The 26069-nt window shown below is 44.2% G+C and overlaps 1 protein-coding gene across 1 annotated transcript in view; it reads right to left on the bottom strand.

Annotated features, from left to right (window-relative positions):
- The window catches only part of ARB2A (ARB2 cotranscriptional regulator A), a 306258-nt gene that overhangs the window by 144920 nt on the left and 135269 nt on the right, over positions 1 to 26069 (bottom strand). The window contains exon 7 of the mRNA XM_084278064.1: positions 17608 to 17826. Coding sequence (XP_084134190.1) covers positions 17608 to 17826 — 219 coding nt within the window. The remainder of the gene's footprint in view (positions 1 to 17607; positions 17827 to 26069) is intronic.

Genomic DNA, 26069 nt, shown 5'->3' with positions numbered 1-26069 from the left:
CCCAGCCTGGTTTCTCTTCTCAAAGAGCACTTCCAGAACAAACCATCAGGTTGTATCTTTGCAGCTGCCTTCCCTACTTGCCATGTCTTCTGGCGATTAATGTGTTAATTGGAGGGGGACACACTAAATAAAAACGAGCACAGTAACTCTACAAAAAGCATTATCTTCCTAAGACAACTAGAGAGAGACTGCACCAGTTGTTTAAATGATTGCATGTGTTTTTAAAACACAAAAAACGACTCCTTTCGAAACGAAGGCTCCCGAAACACCCAAAAAACTCCTAATGGGAGTCATGCAGAAGCGTTATTTTTCTATTTCCTAAAGTACTTAAAGGCTATTTTACTTTCCATCCCTTTAAATCTGTTTATACGTTGTAATGAGAAACAGACTTTTTCTTTTTTTAAAAAAAAAACCAACACACTATTGCAGGAAAAAACCAGCCTTTTTGGCCAAGAAAAACGCCGATTTCCCCGCCACAGGAAACAATGAATCGAACAAACTTCAACACATTTAAGTAAAACAACAAGTCGGTATTTTCACTAACAGCCACAGCTTCAGAACAAAGCTGCACCACGAAGCCTCTGTTACAGAGTTTGTATCTCTCACGCCAAGTCAAGCTACGCAGAATGGTTTCGCCCTGTATTTTTCTTCTTGACGCCTTTGTCTCTATTTATTACCTACGCTCAAAGAGCAGTTATCTAAGCAGCGAAAGGAAGATTTAGCAGGCTCTGAGCTATTTGATATCTCCTAATAAAGAGAGCAAAGTGCTCAGCGCTTTAAGTAAATTGATATACTATTTATTTAACGTACAGTTATAAAGATTTGCCAAATTGCCTTAATACGTAGCGTGCTATAATTAACTGTATTTGAAGTAACTGCCATTAGCTTATAAAATAATTACCTAAACAGATGACAAACACAATCTGAAATTCAGATTTGCGTTTTCTGCTGCTTCTCCTTTCCATCATCTGAGACGTGGAATGTCGAGCTACTCGAGCCCCTAATTCTGCTTCTCGGTTTTGCCGCCCGGACCAACCGCCGTTGTTTTTTGTCTCGCAGCAACGTAGGCTAGGAAATGATCTTTCATCCCAACGAGCCACCAACCAACCAACCAACCAACCAGCCAACCTCAGGGACTTGCTCATTTTACCCCTGGCTTGAACCCCGTGGCTCCCCAGCACTGACCATTTCGTTAAAGCAGGCTCTTTTCCGCTCAGATTAGCGAGGGCATTGGCGCGGCAGCAGCGGTGCATCGCCGCCGCCACCGCCGAAGATCATTAGACATTAGATCACTAGCGATTTTCTTCTAAAGGTAGTGCCATCTTTTAACAACTCAAAACACCCAACTGCATAACAGACAGCTTGGCTGTATTTTAAATTAGCACAAATGCTAAAGCCAGGGAATGTAATTCTCAGGATATCAGAACAAAAGGTTCAGAGGGAGAAGGGAGAAAAAAAAAGAAGGCGGCTTCTTATATACCATAAGATTATCAGGACTCGACTGTCACACCGTGACCTTGCTGGCGTCTAGCTAATCTGACAATATTTGGCAGGGCATTGTTTCAAATCAATAACTAATTAACAAAGTACAAAAGAAGTTGTACTGTTTTTGAGGCTCCTTGTTAAAAATGGCTTTTGGTTGCACATGGGCAGAAAGGTCGCTTTTTATGACATCTTCGCGAGTCTTTCAACATCTTGCCACTGTCAGATTAAATTACTTTTAGCAATTAATTGTCATAAGTTAAAACAGAAGCACATTTGTTACAGCAGGTTGTCATAATGACATGGTGAGCAGTTGTTTTGATATGAATTTCTTCCACTGACCCTCTATCATATCTTAATTTTTTTGGTTGACCTAACTGGAAAATTGGGAGCAATCTTCTAACTCAGGAAGCACAGTCCGAACGTTGGGGGTCTTACTGAGATTACAGACTGAACAACAAGGGGATGGAAATTCCAGGGATGATGGAAGATCTTCAGAATAATATATATATATATCGTCTACAGAATATGTAACCTATCACATCTACGCCTCTGGGTGGGATAAGAAAAATAAACCCTCAAAAACCCATGCAGACGTAGCTTTTTGTTACTCTTACAAATGGTCCCTGATGCCACCATAATCCTTTATTAGCCAACACCGTTTGCTTGACCTGTTTTAAAGTGAGGATTAAGTAAGATTCAGCATCTGCAACCGGCATACATTGAAACCATTACTTCGCTTTGGAGGCTTGGACCTTATTGTGCTGCAATTAAAAATAATGCTACCCCTTGAGTTCCCTTTGTTAAGCTTCTCCGTATCGTGATGCACACATATTGCCTGTCTTTCTCACAGATTACTCTTCCAACCTTCTTTGTCAAAGTTTTTTTATGACTGTGCTGCAAAACATTAGGTCAGGATGAAAACGCTCAACAACACTAACCAACCACCCATGTATTTGACAAATGCTGCCCACTGTTTTGGCTATTTGTGGGGCTTTGCCATCCCACCTCATTACCAGAGTGTCTCTGAGAAAAAAAAAAGTCCAGTTTGCTCATCAATGGTGGCACAAAGCGAGTAAAATTTACCAGGAAAAGATAGAATTATTGATTTAGCACCTCCCAGGTCTTTCTTCTGTGAGGGTTGTTACCTCTTGATATTTGGGAGGCAAGAAATAATGGCAGGTGATCCAATGGGGGGGTTGGACTCAATGATCTCTGGAGGTCCCTTCCAACCCCTACAGTTCTGTGATCCTGTGAGTGGCAAAGACAAGATGCAGAGTGTATCCACAGGGCTAAGGCAGCAATGTGCTCTTTAAGGTACACAAGGGCCATGTTAATGAAGACCTTAAGGAAAATGGTGTAAGGAAAGGACAAAATCCCCTGGATTGTGTTTGCATGGCAAGGTTTTGGTAGTTGGAAGGCTTCAAGGGAGGCTTCTGTGAGAAGATGCCATAAGCTTCCCCCTTGTCAGATTGAGTCAGCTCCAAGACAGATCCACTGCTCGCCAAGGATGAGCCCATCAGTGAAGGTGGTGATGCCTCTGGGATAAACAGAATTAAGGAGGAAGAGGACTGAGAAGATGTGAGAGGAACAGCTCTGCAGACCCCAAGGTCAGAGCAGAGGGTGGGTAGGAGGTGCTCCAGGCACTGCAGCAGCCCTGGAGAAGACCCTGCTGAGGCAGCCAATCCCCTGCAGCCCATGGAGATGCATGGGGGAGCAGATACCCCACGCTGGAGCAGGGGGGGAGTATGAGGAGTCCTCCCCTGAGGAGGAAGGAACGTCAGAGATAGCGTGTGATGGACTGACCCCAGTGCCCAGCCCCTTTCCCCAGTGCCACTGGGAGAGAGGGAGAGGAACAAGGAGTGGACATAAGCCTGTGAAGAAGGGAGGGGTGGGGTTTTTAGGTTTGGGTTTATTTCTCATTATCCTACTCTGAGTTTTGATTTCAATAAATCGAACTAATTTCCCCTGACTGTTTTGCCCATGATGAGTGAGTGACATCTCCCTGTCCTTACCTCAGTCCACAAGCCTTTCACTGTATCTTCTCCCTGCTGTCCAGTTGCAGCGGGATGTGACAAAGAAGCTGGGTGGGCACCTGGCAGTCAGTCAAGGTCAACAGACCACACCTGCACACTGCTATGGAATGTTCCGATGGTGCTTGGTCAGAGGGAATGAAATGTGGATAAACAGGAAAAGAGGAGCAGGGCTGGCTCCATCCTGCACTGGAGAAGAAAGAGACTGTGTGGAAGGTCAGACCCAGGCAACTGCAGGACCCATCCTTAACGCATCAGACCCAAGAATGCCCTGGTTAAGTTGTCTCTGGCCCTGGGTGTCCTCTAGTAGTGGCTTACCCAGACCTTCAGGCTAACCAAGACTTTGTAAGAGCCCTGATTAGGGTTTGAACAGTGTTTAACAATCCAGATTGAACACATTTTGCTATTTTTTTTTTTTTTGGGGTAGCTTAGCACTGCTAGTGCAAATGTTTCTACTCTAACATATTTTAAAGTTTAAGCCTTGTTTAGTAATAAAGCTGACAATGAGCAGTAAGAATTGATAGTTGCCAGGTACCAGATGTCCTGGAACCCCCCCAAGCTGTGATCACATTCACCGTGCCCAATGTCCCAGTACAATGCCAGAATACACAACACTGCCTCTCCACCAAGCAGCGTGGATGAGTTTTGGAGGTGACAGCACAGCTGTCTGCATGATCAGCCTTCTTCCAATGAACAGCATTACATGAAAACCAGACAGGACTATCTTAAATACTCCACAATCCTTCGTGAACAGGCTTGGGGCATTGTGGTTGGGAAGCTGGACAGAGAAGAAGGACCTGGGGGTGTTGTTTGACACTCTCCTGGACATGAGCCAGCAGTGTGCCCAGGTGGCCAATGGTATCCTAGCTTGGATCAGGAATAGTGTAGCCAGCAGGACCAGGGAGGAGATCATCCCCTTGTGCTTAGCTCTGGTGAGGTTGCACCTCGAATACTGGGTTCAGTTTTGGGAGTTTTGGGCCCCTTACTAAAAGAAGGACGTTGAGGTCCTGGAGCGTGTCCAGAGCACAACAGAGCTGGTGAAAGGGCTGGAGAGCAAATGTTATGAGGAGCAGCTGAGGGAGCTGGGGGTGTTCAGCCTGGAGAAGAGAAGGTTTGGGGAGACCTTATTGCTCTCTACAACTGCCTGGAAGGAGGTTGTTGGTGAGCTGGGAATCAGCCTCTTCTTACAGGTAACTAGAGACAGGACAAGAGGGAATGGCTGCAAGTTGTGCCAGGGCAGGTTCAGGTCAGAAATGAGGAGCAATTTCTCCTCAGCAAGAGAGGGAATGGGCTGCCCAGGGAGGTGGTGGAGTCACCGTCCCTCAGGGTGTTCAAGGAAAATTGGATGAGGTACTTAGGGACATGGTTTAGTGAGTGAAATATGTGGTAGGGGGACAGTTGGACTAGATGACCTCGGAGGTCTTTTCCAACCTTAACGATTCTGTGGTTCTATGAACATGGGCTGAGTTTTAAGAGTTGAAGAGAAACTGGGGCCATGTCCAGGGGCTTTGAGGCAACCTGTAGGTAATGCACTGGCTCGCAGATGAGGTAGAGATTCAGGTCTGACTTTGAAATCATCAGTGTAGACAAAATCTTCTGAGATTTTGTGCACAAGATTAATTTAATGGCTGCTCACCAACACCTTATAAAGCCACAGCCTTTTTAATTATGCCATGTCCATCCTCTTCAAAACACACACTTGGCAAATAATCAATTTGAATGTCATAGGGTATTTCTTCTCTTCCTGTGACTCAATAACTGCTTTGTAGTTTCAAACAAACGTTTGTGGAGTCAAATTAACAATGTAGACAAAACCCTTTGTTGCTGAGGAAATAAGAAAGGAGAGGGAGGAGGAAGGACATGGACAGCACTTGTATCCTCCCCATTATTAAAAAAGGGCATGCCAGTAACATCTGGAGAACATCTGTGAGAACATCCTACTGCTGTACTGCTCTAAGATCCTTCAGCAAATTACAGCAGATGATCTGGCTTGAGGAATTTCTTGATCTCTGAAGAAATGGTGAAGGTTCTGCTCAACAATTCTGTGTTAGAAACGTGAAGGAACATCGCTGTCTGCCTGGAGGGATTTGCATCTTTCAAGGTGCATTTCTGTAGCAGCACTTGTGCAAGACTGCATGGTATTAACCATGCTAATAGTCTAGTGGGTTTCCTGCTCTCAACCACCTGACCCTGCTCTCTGCAAGTGGATGACCAACTGCAACCTGAGCAGTACTAAATGCCCTCTGACAGTGAAATGCGCCTCTCTTCACAATGTCCACAAAGCCTATTCATTCTCAAAACGCTTCTTTGAGGGCTGTGGTAGCACCAAACCACAGCAGCTGGAGAGCACCTCTGCAGGTCATCTATCCACCACCATGCCCAACGCAGCATCAGCCATGACTGGTCACAGGAGCCATGCCTTATACTTTCAAGTGGAAGCAAAAGGAGCAAGAGCTGTAGCTGCAGTGTTGCAGAAGTGTAAAAAGATATGTTGGTGAAGCTCCCCAGACCATAAGAAGGACATGGAGGGCCTTGAGTGAGTCCAGAGAAGGGCAACCAGGCTGGGGAAGGGGCTGGAGGGCAAATCCTCTGAGGAGCGGCTGAGGGAGCTGGGGGTGTTGAGCCTGGAGAAGAGGAGGCTGAAGGGAGACCTTCTCCCCACCTCCCCTGCCCTGCCAGGAGGGTGCAGAGAGGTGGGCGATGGTCTCTGCAGCCAGGGGACAGGAGATGGGACAAGGGGCAATGGGCTCAAGCTGCCCCAGGGCAGGGTCAGCTCAGCTGGGAGGGAAAAGTTCTTCCCTGGCAGAGTTGTTATGTGGAACAGGCTGCCCAGGGAGGGGCTGAGTCACCAACACTGGATGTGTTTAAAAAAAGGGTAGATGAAATACTTAAGGATCTGGTTTAGTTGGACTAAATGATCTTAAAATCTTTTCCAACCTTGTGATTCTGTGCGTTTGAGCCGCAGAGACACTGAACACACTCTACAGAATTCCTGCAGTCGACTCCCACTGCCGACACTAACTCACATTCAGCACTTCCATGTCATAACCTCTGCTTTCCAACTGTTGTTGGGGGTCTGCAGACCCCCAGTGCAACCAGGCGTTTGGTGACCTTCTGCAACTGCAGTGTGTCTTTGCAGCACCTAGCAGAGCTCACTTTTGCCTGGTCCCGTTGTCTGCGGGTAGAAACAGGCATTATGTCATAGGGTTGTCAACAAACCATGTTACAGTTGCTCACCACATCTGTAAGAGAGTGACAACAGCATCCCACCCCAGCATCGATGCTGCCTGGGGCCCATCAGGGTAAGAAAACATCAAGTCTCCCAATCGGCTGAGGTAGCTCAAAAGAGGAAGGGAAATGATGTGGTAAAAGAACATAACGAGCAAACAGCCAACAGCAGCAGAAAGGGCCCCAAGACAAGTGGACTCCATGATGAAATCAGAGGGTGGGGAGGCCCTGGCCCAGGGTGCCCGGAGAAGCTGGGGCTGCTCCTGGATCCCTGGCAAGGTTCAAGGCTGGGTTGGATGGGGTTTAGGGCACCCTGGGCTGGGATGAGGTGTCCCTCTGTCACTGGGCAGTCTGAGGTTCCTTCCCACCCACGCCAGTCTGGGGTTGTACAATTTTAAGATCTGTGAGGGAGCCCTGGGACAGGCTGCCCATGGATGTGGTGGAGCCTCCTTCTCTGGAGAGATTCAAGACCCGTCTGGACGCCGACCTGTGCAATATGAGCTGGGGAGCTGCTTTGGCAGGGGGTTTGGACCCGATGATCTCTCGAGGTCCCTTCCAACCCCTATGATTCTGTGATTTTATGATCCTACTCTGGCAGGTGGTTGGTCTAGATGATCTTCTGAGGTCCCTTCCACCACCTAACACCCTGTGATCTATCACAGCAATAACTCCTCTGCTCACTTACAGCAAAGCAGTCAGAGCCTTAAACAGCACTCAGCATCCAAGAGCTAGACATGCCTCAATGAGAAGGGCTTCATTCATGGCCAAGGTCTTCACTGTTAAGGATGTAAAAACAGCCAGCAGCCGTTAAACCTTCTTGGCAGCCAGTGGAAAGGACACATGATGAATAACATGGTCCAGTCATAAAATGTGTGCGCTCATTTTTCAAACAACTACCCAGAGGCTCAGAGAGGTGCTCTGTGAGGTGGAATGTGTGAGGGCACTGACTTATCACAGGACAGGAACACAAAGTTAGTTACAGAGCCTAAAAATCTTTCAGAAATACTTGCTCAGTATAAGCTTTGCTAAATTTCTTCATTAGTTACTGCTCTAACTTCAAAATAATTCCTTGGCAAGCCAGATCCCTACAAGAAATAAATACCTGTCTTAACATCTCAGACAATTAAGGCTCCTGCCTTCCCAGGTTAAGAACAGGGTGGCTGAGACACCAGTAAGTGGTAGTGTCAATTGCCCACTTCTCTAGGATACAGTCTGAACCTGCAAGACCCATGAAATCAGGTTATTCAGTTACACAGCAGGTGGAAGAGAGGAGTGAAAAACCTTCCTCAAAGGAAAGACCAGAACACCAAGAACAAACACACTGCAGATGCTTAGGAAGTACCAGGCATATTGTCTGAAATAACTGCGTTTTAAATTTCTTGCTGTCCCATATGACTGGATGCATGGATTAAATCCTGGATTTTGGTAAAAAAAGAAAAAAAAAGCCACCTTTCCAATCTTACATACCCCATACCCTACACATGCTACCTCAGCTCCATCTCTGTCATTCTGCAGGAGACTGAACAGACAGCAACGTGTAGATCTGGTGCACTTCAGTGTGCACACACATAGAATGGTTATGGTCAGAAAAGACCTTCAAGATCATTGATCCAACCATCTATCCAGCCCTACTAGGTCCAACACTAGATGATGTCACCAAGCACAACATCTACCCATCTTTTAAACACCTCCGTGGACGGAGACCCAACCACCTCCCTGGGCAGCCTGTTCCAATATCTGACAAGCCTTTCAGTAAAGATTTTTTTCCTAATACCCAACCTAAGCCTCCCCTGACACAACTTCAGGCTGTTATCCCTTGTCCTGTCACTGGCTACCAGGGAGAAGAGACTGACCCCCCACTTCACTACCATCACCTTTAGAAAAGTTGTAGAGAGTGATGTGGTCTCCCCTCAGTCTCCTCTTCTCCAGACTAAACAACCCCAGCTCTCTCAGCTGCTCCTCACAAGATTTGTCTTCTAAACCCTTCATCAGCCCTTCTCTGGACATGCTCCAGCATCTCGATATCCACATGCACATGCACTTGTGTGTGTGTCAGGGAACTGCCCTATGTCATTCACAATGCACTGTAGGTATCGCGACTGACTCGTATCTGAGTGATACTGAGCAGCATGTAAGGTGCAAAGCAAGTCTTTTAGGCCACAGCAACTCTTCCAATCACCCCTACAAGGGCAAAACCAAACCATACATAATCGTTTTGCTGTTTTTTGCCAGAGATGCTTAGCAACCAGGAGCAATATCCTACCAAAAGCTGGCACTTAGCTGGATGCATGATGGTGAACTACGCATCCCTCCTGCTGTGAGATCTAACAGCGCAATGGCACCTGGAGCTCATGCGACCCTGATGTGCAACCCCCACAATGACAACGCTCAGCAGTAAGAGGAGAAGCGTGGTGATGTTTGTCTAAGGCTACCAACCCAGGGATGGCCCCTTCGTTCTGAAGAACCAGACCAACACAGTTGTGATACTTTGGGGGTTGATTTTCTGGGTAAGAGCTCTGTGGAGAAGGACCTGGGGGTCCTTTTTGATGGCAGGTTGGCCATGAGCCAGCAGTGTGCCCTGGGGCTGAGACAGACAATGGGATCCCGGGGTGTATCAGGAGGAGTGTGGCCAGCAGGTCACAGGAGGGGATCCTCCCCCCCTACTCCACCCTGGTCAGGGCCCACCTGGAGTATTGTGTCCAGTTCTGGGCTCCCTGGGATAAAAAAAGCCAGGGATCTCCTGGAGAGAGTCTAGAGAAGGGCTACAAAGATGGTTAAGGGCCTGGAGCATCTCCCGTATGAGGAAAGGCTGAGTGAGCTGGGACTGTTCTGCCTGGAGAAAAGAAGACTAAGGGGGCACCTAATCAATGTTTATAAATATCCTAAGTATGGGATGCAGGGGGAATTGGCCAGCCCTTTTTCAGTGCTCTGTGGAGACAGGAGAAGGGGCAATGGCTGCAAGTTGGAGCATAGGAAGTTCTGCACCTACATGAGGAAGAACTTTTTCCCAGTGAGGGAGCCCTGGAACAGGCTGCCCAGGGAGGTGGTGTGGTCTCCTTCTCTGGAGATATTCCAGACCTGTCTGGACACCGACCTGTGCAATATGAGCTGGGGAGCTGCTTTGGCAGGGGGGTTGGACCTGATGATCTCTCGAGGTCCCTTCCAACCCCTATGATTCTATGATTCTTTTCTCAGACCATTATTTTGCTTAACGTACCAAACTAGAACTCCAGGAACTGTTGCTTTAAAGCCCAGAAAAACTTAAGGCTACTCAGCGCACACTGCTCTTGGTAGCTTGAAACACAACTGCATCTTTATTCAGTAGTTTCCCTCCAAGCACTGCCATCTATTGGGAAAACTCACTAAAACTCAAGTATTACTTGATGATAAAGGAAATATACCTCATTGTGTATCAACAAATTCACTCTTGCCAAGCACTGATCAAAAAATACACAGAAAGAGAATCAACTGTTAAAATATGAAATGCAGAAGAGCGTGGCTGAACAGGGAAGAAAACCTGCTGCCCACACCACCAACCACAAAAGAAATAAAAGCAAAAAAAAATTAAAAAAAGTAAAAAAAGAAGGCATTTCTGATGAGTTTGGCATCCCCTCTCAGCCAGGGAGAGAAGGATAAAACTAAGGATTCAGCTGAGAGAGGAAGGTCTCTCAAAATTGGGACACACTGTGAAACAAGACTACTTTAGGAAAGACTTCTGCCTGGACTCTATGCAAATGAAGTTGGCAGCTCTGAAGTTGGTAAATGGTATTTCTTGGGGCGTGCTGATCAGCTATGGAGTTCACTAAGGCAGAGCAAGAGCGGAGGTCACGACTCCATCCTTCTCAGAGCTCACAATAAGGTGTTGATGAGGGTTGATGAGGTACTTAGGGATATGGTTTAGCACAGGATGGGAATGGTTGGACTTGATGATCTTCAAAGATCTCTTCCAACTTTGTGATTCTGTGATTCTGTGATTTTTCTGCTTGTAAAGGGATGACAATGAGCTGGTTAAAAAGATAAACCTTGTTCCCAAGGGGCAAATAATTCAAAATAACATCATGCAGTAATCCTTCCCTCAGAAGGATTTTAAAATGTAAGGAACGAATGATTTTTTCAGACCACCAGCCCAATTGCTGCCCAGGAACTGATGGATTTCTTCCTAGGCAGCTCATTGCACATTCCTCCATGCCACTGCTTCCTCTACTACTTCTAGCCTCTTTGTCAGCTGTCACTGCTGCAGGCAGCCAAGCAGACTGCAGAGGAACTACCAGATTTATCCTAATCCCGAAAGCTAGATTTTCTTTTCCTACTTTTTCCTAAATATTCCCTTTGTTTTCAGTGGCAGATGAGGTGAAAACAACATCCTCCTACTGCATCCTGTGCCCCTGTTCCTTGTCTGCTGACACCCTTTTCCGACGACTCCAGAAATGTTTTCCTGACCTCTGTGCATCGTGGTACAGTCCTCACACCCCCTCACCCAAAACCTGTGAATACTTCTAGGTGTGGGGTCCCCACAAGGAAAGGTTTATTCTGCAACAGCACCACTCATCTTAGGATAAACATGTAGTTGTGTCAGAAATTAATTTTCACCATCTCTCTCTCTAGCATGGCCCTTATGGCTCAGTGGTTCCCCAAGAAAAGAAACCGCAATGTAAAGAAACCACTTAAGTTTTGCAAAAAGGTGTGTGTTGTCACTTGAGCCCCTGCTAAATTTTTCCTGCCAGTTTTCCCAAACCCAGTGAAATCATGTGCAACCATGTGCACTCAGCTAGAGGGTGTAACTCTCAGTTTGGATATGGGCTAAGGGGATGCCATGCTCTGTTTTTTCTGCATGATACATGATAAAGGATTCTAGCAGAAAGCAATCTGTACTGGAGGGAGGATGGACCAGATGACCTGTGAGGTCTTTGCAGTCCTTCACTGTGACCTCTCCTCAATCAAAGGCACGCAGTACCCGAGTACAAGAAGTTTGAATAATTTTATTCACCTTTGCCTTCAACAAGTAGCTCAGCTCTCCGCTGAGCTGGTTTTCTTTACCATTAGCTCACTAACTGGCCAGGTTTACCAAGCCTAAATCCCGCCTGAAAGGAAAGAGGACTCGTCTGACCTTTTTGAGCACAACGGGAGCACCGCACAGCTCGTGGTGGGAGGAGAGATGCAAGCTGGTTCTTTCTTTTGGAAACTCACACGGCTTGCCTCACGTTTTAGGAGCCGGATCACACAATGCACATTTTGTCGGCATCACGTAATGAAATGTTTGAAAGACACCAAAGCTGGATGGCCCCGATTTATTCCTTTCCTTTGATTAAACCACACTTGTGAAACGCAGAACAAAGGGAGGGTACGGCGGAAAGAAGAGCCACTAGTGCTCTTGAAGAGAAGCGAAATCTTCTTTCAGTGATTATCTGTGTCTCTGGTTTCTCACTTACTCGAGGAAAAGGAGACAAATATAACTTTTCCAGACTCGTAGATGCAAAACATACCATAAGAAGTCTTTACCACCTCGGGATTTTTAAAAATACCTGATTTAACTGCACAGGCTAAATAGCCTAGGCATAAAATATTGAATACTGCCATAGATTGGACTCTGCATACTTTGACTATTTAATCTAAGATGCCTGCTCGTTGTAGTATCTATAGAACGAAATACGAGATACACGTATGTGCCCTGTTGTACTGACATCACGACAGGAACTCAAAGCTTCTGTGACTCTTTATGAGTGATGCAGAGGCCTAACCATAGGTGCTCAGAGGCATTTTAGATGATTGAGAGTCTTCTGCTTGGCTTCCAGCTGCGGGGTCGGGGTGGTGCAGGTCCTACAAGACACTGGGACAGATCTCTCTAAGGCACACAGCATGTTTATGCTCCAAGCCCCGAATTTCAGTCTTCTGCTAACTCTGAACGCCCAGTGGGGCAAAGAACAATAGGATGTGGTAGCTTCTCTGTGGTTCTCATGATTTTTGCATTTGCTGGCATGATTTTGCTGTTGCTTAGAAGTGAAAGATTGTGCAGAAGCAGTAGGAAGTAGTGGGCTTTAAAAGGTAAATACAGGCGAAGTAAAACCACGTGTTGTGGTTTTCTGGAAGTTGTAAGAGGGGTTAAAAAAAAAAAGAAAAATAGAAAAAAAAAAAGAAAAATAAACGTTGGCCAGCAACTCTGGAGGTTTCGGTCCTGATGCCCAGGGTCTGCCATGGACTTTCTCTGTGCTGGAGCACGCCCCTTACCTCTTGGGAGCCGTCTGCCTAGCGCTTGTCATTTTGTCTCTTCTGGTGGAATAAAGGGCTTATTAGCTCGGTCTCAGCAGCGTGCTAATGCAGTCACACAGGCTCTGGACAGGAGCGGGCGCGCGGCCGTGCCAAGTCACAGGGTAGGCAGAGAGGGGGCCCTGCATCTGCCCAGGGATGGCCGTGGGGCCAGACCTGTGGCAGCTGGCGGGAAAACAGTTTTCCATCTCCAACACAACGTAAACCCGCCGCGCCAAAAGGTCGCCCCGCAGCAGCGGACGCTCCGCGCTGACCTTCAGCCAGGCGATGCCTCGGTTCAGCCGTACCGAACGATGAGCAGAAACGGTGCAACAACGTTTCGCAACGCCTGCCAGGACTTCCAGCCCACCAGCAGCCGCTGCGTTCTTAGCCGTGTATTAATAAACCTGCCTTTTGCCGCTTTTCTCCTAAATACTGGCACAAATTACCCTGATGCATCCATTTTTAGTAAAACAAATTAATTAGCTGCGCGTGATCCTCCTTTTTTTTTTTCTTTTTTTTTTTTTTTTTTTCTATTTAATCCCTGGCAGAAAAACGGGAAAAAAAAAAATTATTTATGAAAAGCACCGTTACGTCCCAAAATTAATTTCATTTCATTGAGGCGCTGGTCGTATAAATAGCGCTGCTATGCCCTGTGCTGTAGTAAAAATAAGACTGGCAGTGAGAATTACTGAGGCGGCTCAGCTTGGCGGAGAAGAACGGACGCAATTCCTCGCACACAAGCCTAGAAAAGGCTTCTTTTTTGCCCAGAACACCTGACCCCATCGGTTGGTCTGATAAAAGTACCTATTCCTACTTCTCCCTTCGTTGCCTCTTTGATATCCTCCGGCTACTGCGGATCGCAAATTACTGTCATTATAAAATTAGGCGATTTATACTTTTTCCTCTAATAACGTTTCAGAATCTATTCAGTATACTTGTTTAAGTGGCGGGCGCTCTTTAGAAGGGGATAAACACTGATTTACATTTCTAAGTGTCTTTTAACGTAGAGAAGACGCCGTCGATGTGAAAATCTGTAGGGAGTGGGAGATGGCTTGGAGGATGGAGGGAATAATCATGTCCCATTTAAGCCTGTATGATCTGTTTCCATAGAAAAAGGTTAGAGATCAACAAATTCTCAGTTTAGTTCAGTAATAAATGAAGGTTGGCTAGTTTCTGGGGGGAAGCATTAGCCAGTATGTACAGCAGCAGCCTCTGGTGGTCTAAGAAAAAAATGGTAGTATCTATAAGTAAGGACAGGGATATGTTTTTTAAAAGGATGTATGTACATGCTTAGCTGTTTGACTCAATCCTCCATTCAGCACATTAAAAACCAGATGCTTTTAAAATGATCTGCTGGCAATATGCTTGTTAAAACCCGAACAGTACGAGTATTAAAATTCATACGCGTTCATTAGCATGTTATATAAAAAGTAAAATGCTTTTGTTTAATCGTTCCGTAAAGTGTTATAGTCAATGCTGATTATCAAGAAGTTGTGTTTTTTTTTTCCCCTTGGTTTGCACCGACAAAAAAAGGAACCAAATTTGTAAGACTGTTACTGAATTGATGACATTTTCTGTCTTCGCTCGTGAATTCAGTTGGCAGATGTTTTCAAGAACAAAAAATTCTGTCTTATTACAAAACATATTAAGCAGGGTTTTTTTTCCTGCCATAATGTTTGACATGATGTTTATTGCCCAGACCAAATTAGTCCCTTTAACAAGCTATAATGTATGCCAGAAAGTACATTATTTCATAGTTAAGGAAACTTCCAGCATGAAACAATAAGTACTTTGATCTTTCAAGCACTGTGCTTAATGCACTACACACTCCCAAAGTCGTTTTTATTTGTACTCATTTGTGCAAGAAAATACAGTGCAATTTGAGATTCTGTATTTTAAGACTCTGCTTTTACATGTTCTTGAGTATCCTGGGTATTTTTTATTTTCTCTCTATGGAAATAAAGTAAATGTAACACGGAAGAGTTAATCTTTTTCCGCTTCTGGTAAAATTTAACTGCACAAGTGGGAGCATCACCTGAACAGCTTCAACTGGTTCAAACATCGTTTCCTCGTTGGATCACACCAGAATTCCATGACCCTATGACAACATGGCCTGGGATATTTATTCCTACTCCCTAACACTCTGGAACAATTTCTCCAGAATATCTGACATCGCAAACTAAATTTCCCTCAACGTTCTGAGGGTACCTTTCCTCCAGTCTCTCTGCACCAGCTTTCCCTGCTTCGCAAAGGCGACGTAAGGCTTGCTCAAGTTTCCCAGAACTCTTCCATGAGCTTATTAAGAAACAGATACCATCCTTAAATACTTCTGTGGAGTGACAGAATGTTTTATTTCAAGAACCCAGTGAGTCAAACCTATATCACACCACACAGTTTAAGCAAAGATTGCTAAATTGCCTTTTGAGGTCATCCCGGACCATGTCCAATGCCACAAACCCAGCTGCCTGTGGTCAGCTGGCAGCAAGTCCCGAGGCACAAACGAAAGGTGATTCCTGCGGCGCCTGTAACCCTACAGACATCAGCATGGGAGGCAAGAAATACAGTGCAAATACAGCACTGCACCCTTCTGTCTGCACCTAGACAGACGGACAACCGTGTCCACAGCCAGGAAGGTGGAGCAGGGCATGCTGTGCTCACAGCTACTCTTGCAGTTAACCACCTAAGGACTTAGCAGTTCTGCCCAGAAGAGTATATGGCACCCTACTGCAGGTACAGTTTTGTTTCATAAGCAGATAAGCAAGTAAATGGCAATAATTTGTCCTGCCACACACCAAAGTTGGGACGTTTCTCATTCTGTTTCAAAAGCGTCCCTGTACTACAGCCTACTAAAGAAAAAACCCCAACCACCCAACCAAACATTTCAGAATAATACACCAACTGCACCAGAACACCCGATTTCACTGAATCCACCCAGGAAAGGAGACCACCACCTACGCTTTTCTCCAAAACTCATGCTACTTCTTTCCTTGGTTTGAAGAAAATCAAGTCAGGGGAACACTGACAGTCATATTTGAGGCACAGAGCTGTGCAAAAAAGAAAACGGGAGGGAGTCATGCGTTTTATGTTGCGGGTATCAAACCTCCTTAAGGCACATTCCATAACTCATCAAGAAAAAGACCCACAAGAAAGTGAACTGCTAAAAAGCTGTCAAAAAAAGGTCCACTTTCAACAAGGGGACACTGGCCCAGCGCACTGACCTAAGGCCTTTTTGGATGAGACCGCAACATCCTCCACCAGCTTCTGATGGACCTTGAAGAAGCCTGGTCACCCTTCCTAAGGAACTGGGTCTATCTGGCTGGGCAGAGTGGCACCTCTCACAAAGAGGTAGAAAAAACCAGTGCTGTGTTGGCGACTTTGAATATGTATATGTGTCCTTTTGTGTTCCTGTGCTCGTAGCAAGATACTTCTCAAAAGACCCAGCGATATTTATGGTATTAGAGATAATCTCGCATCCAGGTTACAAGCGCCTTAAGCTGGCCTGTACAGCTGTGCTTCTCCTGGGCACATTTTCATGCTAAACCACAATGAAGGAGAACGTGTTAAAATTTAAGATGGTTCTAATAATTTTTTTTTTTTTTTTTTTTTTTTTCTGGATTTCACCCTGTTTTGCACCAGAAAGGCAATGTACAATTTCACTGTTTTAACTACCCGGTGGTGTCTCCGACACGTTTTCCCGCTGAATGAAAATGCTAACTTTCATAATAAGGGCTTTGGAAATTGCGTGACTCGGTCTCGAATGTATAATGCATAGTATGTATATGAAGCAGAATGTGTCAAAGTGCAAATAATATTGTTTGTGCCCCCTGCAGAATTAGAAATCCTCGGGTAGCACTGTTATAACGATCCCATGCTGGTAGCATTACAAAGTGCAAAGGTTCACTGAGTAAGAAAAGAGCAAGGGACAGAGTTTCCTCATTACACCATTCTCAAACTATTCTAGCTTAAATATTTATTAAGATATTAATAACTCCCCTCCTTTATCTGCCTTCAGAAGTTCAGCTGAAACACAATGGATGGCTGCTCATATGAAAACAATACATTATAGGGTAAATCTGCTACCACACAAGATGAACACCGGTATTTTCCACAATACAATATTAATTCAGCAGGTAATATGTTAAACTAGCAGGCTATAACTACTGCCTCCCCAGAATAAGACAATATAATACAATAAATGCACGCATGACATGTGAAGCTAATATGTTGCCTAAGCTGCGCTAGAAAGTGTTCCTTCGGTACACCTCTGCTTATAAGCCCATTTTTATAAAGTCTTCCTTAAATCACTCTTTTTCTTGATAGCACCAGTGGGTTCCTCTGGGGTTTATTTGAAGTTTCCCTTTGAAATTAGAAAGGAATGTTTTGTAACTCTTCCAAAACTTCACATTCAATAAGTGACAAAAAAAAAAAAAAGAAAAAAAAAAAGACAAGAAAAATATCAGTAGAATAAAGAGCCAGGAACTCTGTATGAACTCTGGAACGCCATCTTGATAGTGTGTTTGTTTTTAAAAAAGAAGCATGCTATTTGTCAGCCAACGTGGACAGCAAACGTACCCGTGCATCATTACAGAAGGGCAAAGAAAATCCGAAAGACACTTACTCTAATGTGTATCTGCATAGTTTCTTTTTCTTTTTGCGGGTTTCGATACTTCTCGTAGAAGTCACGACGCTTCTTTGTTTCCTTCTGGATTTTATCTTTTCTTTCTCTCTTTTCTGCAGGTTCATCTGAGCTATCAGAAGACGGCTGTACTTGGGCTTTTGTCTTCTCCACTTCAATGTAGTTCTCATTGGGATTCAGTACTATGACTCCATAGCCTTCCTGTTTCAGGAGAGACACACACACACACAGAGAGGGGAAGAAAAAAAAAAAACCACCAAGAAATGAGAAAAGGGAGATTCAGCGCTTGAAAATACTTTGTGTTTACTTTAATGCTTTTAAAAACTCTTGTATTTATTTCGCCAAGTTCACACAACATGATTTGTAGGGTATTTGACGAACGTTGTTTGTTTCCTTCCTGTTATTAAAAGGATATTGATGTGTGATTTTGTGTCTGTGCGTGCAGTTACGCTCGTACATATCCCTCAGCATCAGGGAAGTCGCCTCTTTTACCTTTAAAATAATTTAATATGTTGTTTTATTCATAAGCACTTTATACGACTTTTTTCAGAAAACCATAGGAGAACTAAAAGCAAAATATTATTTTAGGAACTCTACATAATGATGAATAAAGAGCTTTATACCCAGCCAATAAAAACCCTCTAAAATAAAAAGGATGGAGGGATTTTATATATGTATGTATGTGTATTTTAAAGAAAGCATCTGAAAATTATTCACATAGCAGTTCAAAATAGTAAACCCTTTTGTCTAGCTGACAACAAGCGTACCATGCAGAAGCCAACAGCGGCACTAACAATGAATCAATACCAAAACTGATTCAGTGGCACTGCTTACAAGTCAACTCTTTTACCGTGGGCATGACTTTCAAGTACATCTTTAAATCTGCTCTGAAACTTCACTGGGATTATGTCCCGTATTCAACAAACTCAGAGAAAATTCGTGACCTACGGGATGCTTTTGAGCGTACCAGCTGCATTTCTGTGCCTCAGAAAATGAGCTGGTTGAAAAATACATGAATTTATGAATGAGAAATAAATCTTGAATAAATCAGCCAATCATTTTATTATGATTTTTTAAATGATGGCAAATCACACAAGAATTGTAATATTCGTGGAAGATATAATCGCAAGCGCAGGGAGAAAAGAGAAGCACGTGCATTTGACAGATGAGTCCTTAAAGTTACCACGGGTTCCCAGTCAAAATCAAGCCGCCCTTTAAGAGTAAATTTTAATAAAGACTTACTTTTTGGAAACATCTATATTAATTGTCTAACAGAACAGCTTTATTCCAGCTTTTCACTTGGCGCTTCGTTTTGCGCTTGGGCTAGGCACGAGGATCAAAGAGGTCCCCATACCTAGTTGGCCAGAGCAAACCAAGCCCACACCAACAAAAGATACTTTATTTGGGCTCGCTTTATTCTAATCTGTAGAGTCATTCACAAACCTTGTAGCGCATTGTGGCCACTGTCAGGTAGACAGATTGTCACTCGGTGATTTTCTACAGTTGGACACACTCGGCTAGTTATCAAAATCGCATCTGAAGGGAGTTCCTACCCCTCGTCCTTGTGCCCTTCTCAAACGTCTGCCGTAGCTTCTCCTCCCACCAAAAACCAAGTTAAAGGGCACGGTTGCACTCTGCTAAACAGGGTGAAATAGAGGCATTCAGGACACTGTCTCGGGCGTAAGGGACGTAGTCAAAAAAGGTCACCACAGGCCAAAGAGAAAATTGCCTCCTCGCTAGACGCGGCGCCGTGAGTAAGTGGTCTCCTGTCACGCCGCTCCCCTGCCCTCCCCGCTGAGCGAACCGAGCCGGGGCGAACACAAACAAACAGGCAAATAAAGACATAAACAAGGGAGGAAGGGCAAAGGAAAACAGAAAATCGAAGAAGATAAAGTTTAAAAAAAACCTGGCCTCGCCACTGCTGGTCTCGTTAACACGCCAACGCCGTGCTGTGAACACGGAAAGTCTCCACCTTGGAAAATTCAAAAGCCCCAACTACCATCGCAGGGGAGACTACCGCTTACAAGCGCTCCTGAACTACACGCCTGAGATGAAAGGATGCTTTTTCAGCTCTTCTGAGCTCGGCAGAGGCAAAGCAGGACCAAGTTTTCGTGGTACTTGGCAGGTACCTGGTGGTTTTGGGGCTCTCTGAGTGCTTCCTCCTTCTTGACCCGCTCTTTCTCATGTTCTGCATATCTATTTGCTTTGCCAAACGCAAAATGCACGTGTTTATTACAGGACCACAAGCCTTGCAGGGGTTTGAAAGTCTGTGTCCACTTTAAGCTGACCAGAAAACAGACACATAAATCATCAAAGAAGTAGAATTTGTCTAAGTTATTGATTATGTAACTGAAAATTACATGACTCATTTGTCCAATTTTACGAGGACACAATGTCAATTTTTCACGTAGACATCAACAGATGAAATATGATTCCATTTTTAAATTCACTATTTCACAAATCAATTAAAGGATTTTTATCAATTATATTTTAAGCAGCGTAACATGTCTCCCTCTACCTTTTCTCCCCCCAAATTTCTCCCAGATTATCAAGCTTCTCCTGCCAGTACAATTAAAATAATGAAGTAATAGCTTTTCCTCAATTTTGGGAAAGCATGTTACAACTCCTAAGACCTTCTCCTAGGAAAATTATTTCTTTATGGATTGTTTTGCTGATGTGATGGAGAGTACTTCCCTTTTCCCTGTACTCCTGCATCCTAAATGGCCAGACATAAACAGCACCAGAAAGAATCACAGAATCACAAGGTTGAGAAAGACCTTTAAGATCACCAAGCCAAACTGTTCCCGTCCTGTGCTAAACCAGATCCCTGAGCATCTCATCTACCCATCTGTTAAACACACCCAGGGACAGTGACTCAACCCCCTCCCTGGGCAGCCTGTTGCACATTCCCACAACTCTTTCAGGGAAGAACTTCTTCCTAACATCTGATCTAAACCTGAAGAAGAAGACCTAAGAGTAGCATGGATAAAGCAACACAGAAAAACAAGTTGCCTGGTAAGACTGTACCAAATCACCACCTCTCTCATTCAGCCTTAGCCCAAGCCTCTTCTGCTCTAAATAACATCTGTGAAAGCAGCACGGCTTTTAGGTTCAACTAACTTTTAAAATACTTATTTCATAGATGCACTATGAAAGTCCAGTGCAACCAGAAAAATTAAAAAATAAAGAAAAAGGTGGAACTCATCACTGCTGCAGTGAGGCTGAGCGGAGGGCAAGTCCACGCAGGGCCACTGATGCCTACAACAGGGCCTTTGGCAAAGGTTAACGGTAGGTGAGCTGCACCACAGTCTCTGGCAAAGACAAAATCACACCCATTAACAAGCATCTTTCGCAGTGTGTTCAGAAGTATGTACCTCACAATACATAACCCCCCCTTGATTTTGGCTATGGTGAGCTCATAGCATTGTGAGAACGCAGTGCCCCATGATGTAATCCTGAATGCTGGCTGCTATCAGTAAAGCATCAGGTATGCTTTCAACGTGTGCAGCAGCGGCGTTGATTTCTCCTGCGTGCCCAGTGCTAGCAGGGAGAGAAGCTGCTGCCTGAAATGCAAAGTTTTTTTCACGGTAAAAAGCTAAGCTTTGGGACAAACCCCCACCCCATCGCTTTTCTGCCGACTGAAACAAGCCAGGCCATGTCTGAGAGAATACTGATGCTGCTCAGAAGCCGAGGTGTGCCTGCATCCCCCATCAGTCTGTCTGGGATGAGAGGCAATAATGGCGAGAGACACTGATAAATACAAGTCCCGGCCTCTAACCTCCGCATCCAGTGAAGACAATTACAGCTTCTCCCTCAGACTACAACACCCAATTAACAGCTATTTCCCCCAATTCTAACACTTCAGGGTAAGTTGAATGCCATTCAACTACTAGTATCCTCCAGGTAACAGCTTCTGGAGGGAGAGGACTATGTGCACACTCGGCTTCCAGGTTCACAAATGCAAATGCCATTCGTAGCTATGATTGAGGCAGCAAAAGAAAGGAAAAACAGGCTGACAAAGTCAAGTGTTGGCGAGAATCTTGGGTTACAATACCTTTACTACAGAGCCAGACCAATGTAGAAGGGCTGAAATGCACATGCCAGAAATGGAGCGGTAGTTTCTGCCTCTTAGTGGAAGTTCAGTGTTTGAAAAGGAAGGGATACCGGAATTATCACAAGAGTAAGTTTTTTTTTTAAAAAAAAAAAAGAACCTCTAAGTATTTGAGGTAAATTCCAAATCTTTTGAAATCTGTTCTGCCCAGCCACATGAATAATGAGCTGAAAGCATTCAGCTCTGCATATTAATCCACCGAGATGGGACACCATATGTGCCCGGAGAGGTCAGGGCTGGAGAGGAATCTTTTGACCTATGCAACTATCTTTTTGGACTGCAAGCGAGGGTCTGAAAGAGATCATTTTCCTAAGCTTTATCACCCAGAATTTTCAAGTTCAGGTTTCTATCTGGGTCGTTGGCAACGAGGCCGGAGTTAATTCCCTGGGGGAAATGCAACTCGAAAGCGCTCGGCTCCTAAACCTGCCCATGGTTACGACGGACAGAGCAACGTCCATTCATCTTTCTGCAAGATGCGTGCTCAGTTTGTTTCCCATCTTTTCCAGGAGAAGGGTACATCTATGTCACTGTTGCGACATCCTAGGTGCAACAGCGGGATGAGGTCATGACAACCAATCAGAAGTCACTAGTGAAGCGTTAAAGTAAACATAGCTGTTGGAGATGCAGCTCAGCTTGAAAAATGCCCCCTCCATTATTTGAGCAATTTTCTCAAGACGTGACCTGAGACTGAAACGCCTGAAATGTCAGTTGACTCCACTTTCTGTTTCCACGCAATGTACGTTTTGGCAACTTGCACCCTGCTAATACTCCGCGATATTTCCATCCCCGGCTACACCTCGGCTGCCTGAATTCCAGCGCTGTGTCCAAGTGTGTAAAAATGCCGTGTTGCTGCCAAACACACATTGTCCCACTAAGTTCCCAACTTAAAATAGCTCATCAAGTTAGGCAGGAAAAGAAAACATGCCACAAAAAGTTTTTAGAGGACCACCTGTTGTCTATTATTTTTACATAGCACTTACTCATAAATCATAACACAGGGTAATTAATCAAGCTGTCAAAGAGAAGGTCAAAGGTTATGTGGGGGAGTCAGAAGGTCATGCATGGGCTGATAGAGGTCAGGGTCACACCGCATTCCTCATTATCAAGTTGGGATGAGAGACGGCCCAAGCAAACAAAAGTGAAAGCAGATGGAGAAGTGAGTGGATGAAAAAAAAAAAAAGAGGAGAAAATTTCACAAACAAAAAGCAAAGTGAAAGAAGAATGTCAGTTGCCTTCAAACAAGGAGGAGAATAGAGCAGAAATACATTGAGATGTTCTCAAAAGGTCTCACACAATACAAAGAAACTACAGTCTGATGGTTTAAATACACTTAATATAACTTTCCATCGGATCTTTTTGCAAATATGAAGCGACGCCGTGAAACGGGCACAGTGGTTCTGGTTCCATTTCACATCTGAAGTCAATGCTTTCAAGGTGAATTAGACAAAAGGAACCTATTACTGTGATGAATGCTGATGGATATATAAAATTGCTTCTAAATGCTGAAGTTTATTCCTGTTTATGGCCACAACCAATAGGCTTTCAATAGAAAACTTCTAACCTGTTTGAATGATGTATTAAGGACTATACTTCCACATACACAAATCCTCAAAAACACAAAGCATCATAAAAGTCCCTCCGGATGACACAACAGTTATAAAATATTCTATCATTACACTGACCTGAATTAGATGCAGAATACTGTGCAAAATTAGCTGTCACCCTTTCCTCAAAATCTTTGTTAATCTCATTTTGAATGTTTGCAGCTTTATCAACACATGCATCAATGTCAGCTCCTTGGTTACTGAACCGCTGTACTTGGAAGAAGATATAATTAAAATGTTTTGGCACAGAAAAGGTGAAATTGTATCTTCCCCTGTTCCCTGAGGAGTCTGTAAAACATGTAGGATATATTGACAAACACACACCCTTGTCTAGAGCCCTGACATCCCAGGTCACCCAACCGCTATTTATTTCAAAACATTCACTTTACACTTACCCAAACTGTCACCTGCTGTGTTACTAACTTTTAATGGATATTAGACCTATAAAAACAATAAACTCTTCATTTCCTTTCTGTTACTGCCTTCTAATTCCTCACTGTGCTAGGGCTGTGTCTATCTGCACGCCGAACTGCATTCCCCTCATCTTGCTGTACACAGCATCCTTATGATGGGAAGCACCGAGCACGCCACTGATACCTTTTACTTCGCTATCTGTTAATTTGGTGAGAGCACAGACACACTAATCGAACCAACTTTCAAGGATAAAAGAAAAAAAACCAACACCCACCACCCCGCCAGTGAAGCTGTGACCACCTTTTGGGTTCACTGCTGAAAAGTTTTGGAAAAAAGAATTAACTTTTTACACCTATCTGTAATTAGCCACTCAAATACGCCTCTGCATAAGATCTGCAACCCTGTTTTAGTATGTTGGCTCCCAAGGCCAAAACTGAATAAACACGTCCATGAGTTGTAAGGATTTTACCCCTCTTGCCTGTGCACCGTATGCTTGATTAGGGATCTTCTGAGCTTTTACAAGTGCTAATTTCTCTAGGATTTTCAGCAGAACGTTCTTTTTCCTGGCAAGTGAAATACAAGGAATGTAATTCTGTGAATTAATGGAGAAGAACTACGCTCATGTCCAAATACCGCTTCAGACATTGTTCAATAAACCTCAGCCCCACCACCTCTCCCTGCTGTGATATCTGGAGGAAGCAACATCGAAACCACCCCACCCATGCAGGTGGGATACAGGGCTGCAAACAATCCATCCACAACCCCTGCCCAGGCTGTAAAAACCAGTTGCTGCTCTTCCTTACTAAGGGGCACACAGCTTTGGGGTCCACATGACCTGTGAGAGAATGAACCCACCTGCCCACATCTTTTAACAGTACCTTATATAGGAACCCCTCCTGTGATTCAAGCCTGTACTCTTGAGGGTTCCTCCCCTCCCTCCACACCCCTCTTAAGAAACTATTTTACTTTCTTTTCCAACAAAGATTTCGGAAGCTTCAGAGGGGTGCGAGACCTCAAACAAGAACCTCGCACACGTTTCATTTTTTCCACTAAGATTTTAATTAAAAGGTATATTTGGTTTTGTATGGAACTTAAAAATTTGAAAGCAATGCACCAGCAACAATGGGAAATCAAATAATCTTCATAAACCCCATGCCAGTAGACAAGTTATGGGCTCTAATTTACTGACAGGGAAAAAGGGGAGAACAACATTCACCCTCTGAAGGTCATGTTCAATCATCAGCCCAGTTGAAGTTGGACTGTGGGATTCTTTGAATTATTCCTTGGTGTTTCTTAGCATCCCACTAGCTGACAGTGAAAGTTCTCAACTGCAAATTCATTTTCCAATCCACTTTGTCTCCTCCCTGAGAATGTCACAGTATGTCTTAATTATTCTCATGTGGAATTCATAATGAATATACACCCAAATAGGCCTTAAGTATGTGGGTTTTGTATGTAGCACAACATGACAACATAAGAAAACTCATTCTAAAACACATTTCACCTCCTTCCCTTTTGCAACAGTGTAAGATCTTTTTGTAAACATTTTCTCTTTCCTAGCTGCAGACATCCCAGTGGGCTCTGGATCTGTAACATCTTCAGCTTGGGGTATGGCAACCCAAGTCACCAAGTTCTTCTGCTTTACCTTTCGTCTCCCAAGAATTTGTATGTATTAAACCATTAGAGAGAAAGATTAAAGTCTTCTTGGAAGGTCTGTATTTCAGCACTGTAAAGGGAAAACGCATCGTGCATGTCAGTGTTTTCTGCAAAATCTTGGAGTTATCCAACTCTTGAAAGACAAGTCCCACTTAGTCTTGAGCACTTCTTGCGACCGCGCTCTGAAAACCTTCCGTCTCAACGGCAGAAAACTCAGCTGGCTGTAGTTACGTGCACACATTCAGTCACTTCCCTGAGAAAACACCCACTTGTAATCAGAAAGTAAAGCTCCTGGTTTGTACCTATCTTCAACAAACAGGTGCAGTTCGGCACAGTGATGCTCCTACCTTCCTCCCTTCCTTCCTTCCTTCCTTCCCGCCGTGACCTATGTCAGAAGACCTTCTTATACTTCTTCTGCTAAATAATTTAATTACTTATGAGTTATGGTTTCTTTGTAACCTTTTAAATGACTAACTCATTAAAATGCAAAAATATGCAAAACATGATGTCACTGGGTCAAACAGCTGTGTTGGTAAAATTATGGCTGTGAAAGTCCCTAAGAACATGAAAATATTAATAATTTATATTGCTCATTATATGGCAAAAACTCTTTAAACAGATTTAGAGACAGATTAATTTTATAATCACAAAACGCTACA

This window comes from Gallinula chloropus (genome assembly GCF_964237585.1).
Source record: "Gallinula chloropus genome assembly, chromosome: Z".
Classification (NCBI taxonomy): Eukaryota; Metazoa; Chordata; class Aves; order Gruiformes; family Rallidae; genus Gallinula; species Gallinula chloropus.
This window is presented reverse-complemented; position numbering and strand designations above follow the sequence as displayed.